This window comes from Glandiceps talaboti, chromosome 19 (genome assembly GCF_964340395.1).
Source record: "Glandiceps talaboti chromosome 19, keGlaTala1.1, whole genome shotgun sequence".
In the NCBI taxonomy this organism is placed as follows: domain Eukaryota; kingdom Metazoa; phylum Hemichordata; class Enteropneusta; family Spengelidae; genus Glandiceps; species Glandiceps talaboti.
This window is the reverse complement of record NC_135567.1, coordinates 18,691,067-18,697,805: the sequence shown is the minus strand read 5'-3', so window position 1 is coordinate 18,697,805 and position 6,739 is coordinate 18,691,067. Positions and strand designations below refer to the sequence as shown.

Here is a 6,739-nt window from a genome sequence, read left to right as displayed (position 1 = left end):
CCAGAACGAGGCTAACATATTTTGTCCTTCAAAATGAGTTATTGCTACTTCCTGCTTTCGATATTCCAAGCTTAAAGAATGTGAAGATGTTTTCTTCCTTTTAGACTCTCGTCGCCAAATTTGTTAATTACCATATTGATGTTTATTTCAAAAATTGCAAACATTTTATCGCGCTGAGACGAGATTATATGATACAGTGTGTTTACTATATTTTTGGCCTAAAATAAATAGGGTACACCAAAAAAAATGAAGATTGAAAAAATGTGAAATAGTTAGGGCGGGAAGATTTATGTACACAATTTTAGAAAAATGTTGAGATCACAAGGTCATCGATTATGAATATTTGTATAATTCAACCAAAACTGTTATTTTATGTGTTTAATTTGAAACTATCTTTTACAAATATTACAACGGAAAAACAAAAAGATGTGAAATATTAGGATATATGAGCGACGTAAATTTGCAATATAGAATTACAAAAATCATATTGCGTAAGATGAAGGTGTACAGGAGGTTAGGTAAAATCGAACGGATGTATTGAAAATGAAACAAAAATAACAAATAACGTGAATAAAAATATATAATATAAACAGTATTTCTTTATTGAGGATTTCGACTTCAACGATGTCATTTTCGAGGACACGAGGTTGAATGGCTTGATGTTTCATTAGAAACCTTGATATTGGGTATATGCGTCAGGTGTATAACGTTAGTGGGCGCACACACACACAAGGTGACTGTGATCATTTTTGAGTAGCTCATCTGAGGACAGTGACCTCAAGTCGAATAGATTGACGTGCAAGCGGCCCTTTGTGTTGCTTGCCGACAAAAAACATTGAAAGCGGTTTATTGCTCGTAAAACGTGTACGAACAAACAAATGTACACACTCGGAGGAGTTGATGTAGCTTGGTAAAAGTACGGTGATAAACGACCGAATCCGCTTTGAAGAATTTACAAAAATAACATTTTGTAATATCTACCTGCATTTTCCCCCTACAAGAATTTCGAAACAATGCATGTAACAAGATGTTAGTATACAATAGGCAGTGCAATACCGTTACAAATCGAACTACCATGACGCAGAAGACAGAGATAAATCGACCTTCCTTTGTTGTCGGCTTTCAGTCACGGGGCAATTTAAAGACAATTTTTAATACCTCATAAAACAAGCCTTGTTGAAAGACTACTAGTGTACCGTTGCCGTGACAACAAATTAAATGAATATTACTGTGGACATGTACATAGTCGTAGCTTGTACAGTCTGGATGACCAGACTAGTTTCTAACCCAAACCCAATTTCAGAAATTCGTGGTTCGATCAGGTTTTGGCAGCTTACTGCAGTCGGACCCTCTAACTTAGAATATAATCGAAATTTTTCAAAATGGATATCACTAATTTATTGATTATTCCCTTGTCATGTATATACGGGTTGATTAGCAGTAATGGCGTATCTTTTCAATTTGTCGCCGTCTCTATGTTTTAGTCCCTATTTAGAGATAATAAACTAATTTTGATGAGATATGACTTAAGACGCCCTCTAAATTCGTTTAACGATATGGACCTTTGCGTCCACATGTCATTGTAGAGGTGTGTACAATGTAAGTAATATTCTCTCGTTTTTCTGTCTACAAATTCTTGAACCTTTTATATTCTTGTTTATATGTTTTACCGACCACAGGTTGTATTGTCGAGGTGAAGGTTATGGGAATAAAATAAACAATTGTCTGGGCGTTTGAGCAAAAGGGTGTTGAGGAAGAATTTCAAGTAGCTTATCGGAACATGATCGGTTCAAGTACTCTGTGTACACAACGTTGTGTAGTGTCAAATCGTTCATTACAAAGTATCACATTTTCACACAAAATGATAATATTTGTTGGAAAATGCCGTAATTTTGGTCTAGATGTCATCTGCATGTATACAGGTACAAGTTCGTTTCAAAATTTCTCAGAGTTTTGCTCTGTCTACATATTTTAAATAATTTTTTCTAGAGTCCTTCATGCGACGTGTACGTGTAAAATTTGGTGTCAATGGCCTCTTGGGCCGATCACTAAGATAGACGCAATATCTTGATGTGGCTTTTGTCATCATTTGTGTCGATACATTGAGATTGTTTTACGAGTTTCCTGTGTCTTTGATCTTGCCGACTAGCTTCTTATGATATCCCACGGACTGATCTCGGCGATCGGTAAATTTATGATCGACGCGTGCACAGTAATGAGGAGTTGTCGACCAGAGGATAGGTGTAGGCCCGGGAACGTTTATATCTATACTATACTATACATTGTTTATGGAACTGCCGACATGAAATACCTTTGTATCTTTGTAAACATTATTTCTTGCAAACTATTCCTGGCGATGAATATTTTGAGATTAAGGGGCGTTTACATCTAATGCAAAGAATTTGTCATAGTAATGGATAATTTTATCAATATGTTGATTTTTATCGTTACAAATAATGTTACACATAATTGTAAGTATGTCTGTTTGTCTCTATGTATGTATGTATGTATGTATGTATGTATGTATGTGTGTATGTGTGTATGTCTGTCTGTCTGTCTGTCTGTCTGTCTGTCTGTCTGTATGTATGTCTCTGTCTCTCCGTCTGTCTCTGTCTGTCCGTCTGTCTGTCTGTCTGTCTGTCTGTCTGTCTGTCTCTCTCTCTCTCTCTCTCTCTCTCTCTCTCTCTCTCTCTCTCTCTCTCTCTCTCTCTCTCTCTCTCTCTCTCTCTCTCTCTCTCTCTCTCTCTCGTCACTAGGCACATTATGAAGTTAATTTTAGAACTCGGCAATTATACTTTTATTACCAAAACTGAAACTCTGCAAATACAAACTAAACCTTTTCGAAAGTGTCATAATCTTATCAAGTGTATCCAGGAATTATACAAATATATCCAATCATGAATGCATTACTAGTAATTTTATGAACTACTGAGGTAGATTTTGCATTTTGTTTCTTAATCTAAAACCTGTAGTTCACTTTTTTTAGAATTTCATGCATACAGTGGAAGATTGAAACTAACTTCAAAATGTCAACACAGCAAAAACTGTATCAAAATGATTGTCGAAATTTCCCACTGTCGTCAAAATTCAAAGTGTGACATGTGACATGATAAACTTAATCAAAAATGAAAAGAATATTGTAATATTTTAATTCTCCGGATGAGAAAAATATGATCTTCGATACGTGTTTTCCATTTTAATGTATGCGTGAGAATTTTGACGACATTAGGAGTTTTGACGACATCAGGAGTGTCGAAAATTCGCGCGCGTTGAGAAGATATGAGCCTTCCTGCAGTGAAATCTACATGCTGACACTGGTGTTTTATGTAGTTGGAGATTGGGTACAGAGAGGATGGCTTTGCACGTCGATAGTTTTAAAATGTGAACACAAAACGATGACAAATACAAACGTACGTGTGTTGTGGGACCGACGTTATAATGATGGATGTGTTCGTTCACTCCACAATTGTGTGTCATCGTAGTAAATAGAGCAAAACCGAGCAATGACTCAAACAATAACGTGCGAACCTCCCAAAGTACCACATATGTAAACATGCCATGGTCTTGACATTGCATTTCCTCCCTCCCCCACACTTCTTACCACCCCTCCCCCGCATTTTAACGTCGGAAGGTATAAGCTAGACAAATTGGAAGTTAAGATTAACGAGGGATAATCGAGACAAGTCAATGTCACAATCATATAACAAAATATTTCCTTGTCGTCTGCTCGTGAGAATGATACCGCTTAAATAAGGTTTCGTAGAAAACAAATGATTTATCAATTGCTATTCATTTTGAAGTCATGTGAAAAATTCAATCGACCCATCAGAGGTATTACCCTCCCTATCCCTCCCCAAAATCAAAACGAACAACTCTGACGAATAGGTATATCATTTGCCTTAAAAGCGTGTAACAACGTGTTATAAGCATATTGGGGGTTAATAGGACTTCCTCGACGCGTCACAGACGGGACTATTTTATCAACAAAACTGGTGTTGTCTAATCTATAGCCATGTCCAGAAAAGTGACATCTGTTGGTGATGAATGCTGCGTCGTTTACAAAAAAATGTAGACCAAATAGCTATCACTTGATACATTTACAATGGCCATGGGAGGAGAATTTAAAAACTATTCAAGTGTTGTTTCTTCTCGATGACCCACCCTAAAGAGTTTGTCACATTGAGTTAATTGATGATAGCTTGATCAGAGTGACCCGTGATGTCTTTGGAGAGGGCATATGTTCTGTTCAAATCATTCCCTGTGGTAAAGTTGATCAAATGACCCGCGATGTGTAATGCTAGGCCTTAATGGGGACCTAAACAAAACCAGAGATGTAAAGGCAATGACAGATATATTCGACTTGTACCACCACACACTGAGACACAGCCATTGACAGACTGATCGCCAAACTATTGATAAATAGGTCGATCGAGCAGACGACATTCGCAAACTGAAACAAATGTTGTTTTTCAACTTGGACTCATAGTATGAACAAATAATGTCGACTAAAACGTTATCACAACTTTGAAATACTAAAAAATATCTAAATAAAAATGTTTATTACCGATTAATAAAGTTTATTTCTTCTATATCTGTCTAAAATCGAGCTGCAATGCGCAGATAGGTTTAAAAGAAAGCAAGATGTTGGCAAAATAATTTCGGCGGGAACTGCTAGGTAACTATTCATAGTTGTTTTGTAATCAGCTGCACTGACAGGCTGTGAAGTATTCATTTAAAGTACATCGGCATCATCGGTGCATTCTGAACGTGAGGATTTCCTTACAAATGCTCGACTTTAGTCCTATGGAATAACCTAATGTGTTTACCATGTGAAGAGGTACTGAGTCATCGTGGATGATGAATTACACAAGGGGTGGAGGTTAGGTTGCTGTGGGGTCAACGCGCGTTAAAACGCTATGCACTACAACAATTATTTCAACAAAAAATCATGTTTTTCCGTAAATTTTTGTCGATTTGAAAAATGATTTTGGTTGGATTCAAAGAAATAGTCGTTGTGGACGACATAATATCAAAACTGTGGTTTCGAATCGATCATATACATCAGGAGCTGCAGACGATCGTTCTTCCCTTGTTTTCACACATGCCTTGTAAGTTGTAGTACACGGGGGTAAATCGAATCGGCGTTGCATTGTACCTCCTGGTGCTAACAAATTGTAAGATCGCAACATTTGAAATAAATTAATTACATTTAGAATTAGTGTCACTGCACCGAAAGAAGTGTAGGCCTACCACAAGCTGATTTCGACGAATGATATCATGAAGTGAATGTGTTTGTTGTGTAAAAAGCAAACAAAGATTAATTCCCTTTCTTTGGAACTAAGTTGTTTTTTCTGTTGACTTTTGAGTAAAGAGGGTTGCAATGACTTGAAATCATAGGCCATAATACACCCTATTTTTTGTGCTGTAAGCGAGGCACTGTTTGATGCCTACGCCTCACATCTGTGTTGTTGGCTGCAGATCTATTAACGCCGGGTTTGCCTTGCTGTCCCACAACTTTACGGAGTGTCTGCAGCAAATTTCGTGCGTGACATCAACGACTTTCCTGAACAAAGTTCCTGAGTTTTGGTTTGAGTTCATTGGCAACACTCCACCGTATGACACTAATCCAAATTATTTTTTGAAATCGTTAAATATTTAGAGAAAAATTATACCTTTTCTCTCGCAAAACGTGGTGGGACAGTTTGTGAAATCGAGTTGAACGTACAACGCAGAAGATAGTGAGAAAGTTTAACTTTAAGTAATATTAAACTAATTTAGGAAAGAAACATAATTTATTGGATATTGACCAGTTAAGTAATATCATAAATGCAGTGTTCAGGAAATGAAAAATATCTATAACTTAAAATGTTCAGTCGAAAAGAGGGGTAGGTGAAATAACTTACCAGGAACGTTACCGGTGTAAGCTGGACTTGGATGGAGGCCGTAGTTGGTACTGGAATAAGGGTGATGTTGGGCAGACAGTGCTCCGCCGTGGTTGAACATGTTTGATGTTGGATAAGAGTTTAAACACTGCCGTGTTTGATTCAAGTCTAGAGAGTTCCATGATGGAATTGAGTCATTATAACTGCCATTTGCCGTGTCCATGTTATTGTAGTAATTTGGATAACGGCACGGATACATGTTCTGTTCACCCGTCATACTGGAGTAACTGCTCGCAGCATCGGCTGTATTTTGCTTCTCTCGAAATAACACATTCAATCGGTCCATACTCTTAACACCGCTACACCAATCATTCGAGCCTTGTATTTTGTTGGCCGCCAGAAACGGGGTGTTCTCAGTCGCGAACATTTTCTATAGAATGCCTCCTCCGACAACGATGTGTGAAATGTCTCGGTATATCTGGAATGATGTGTACGCTGGGAAATAACAACACTGTGTGCTGTGTCACTGTTTAAAGCCACGCGGTAATAACCAACCCGATGGCGGAGGCCCTGGAACATGCATAGCAACCACTTGAGTAGATTTATGGCAGTTGTGTGACGTACGTCGTACGCCCATCGGAGTGACCTTAGTCTGTCGTATCCGGACTGGACGGGAAGTTTCACAGGGAGGGAGCACGTTTCGGATTGACACAGTGTTATTTCAATACAGACGCGCTAATTGGTCGAGAATGACAGCAACTAGCCAATGAATCATATTTTTACTATTATGCTAATGAGGGAAGCAAATGTTCAGATATGTACTTCACAAATGACTATGTCGACGTAGATCATTCGAA

The 6,739-nt window shown here is 37.9% G+C and overlaps 1 protein-coding gene across 1 annotated transcript in view; it reads right to left on the bottom strand.

Annotated features, from left to right (window-relative positions):
• The window catches only part of LOC144449894 (uncharacterized), an 8,389-nt gene extending 1,944 nt beyond the window's left edge, over positions 1–6,445 (bottom strand). Inside the window, exon 1 of the mRNA XM_078140440.1 lies at positions 5,904–6,445. Coding sequence (XP_077996566.1) covers positions 5,904–6,309 — 406 coding nt within the window. The 5' untranslated portion in view covers positions 6,310–6,445. The remainder of the gene's footprint in view (positions 1–5,903) is intronic.
• Positions 6,446–6,739: the final 294 nt, after the last annotated feature.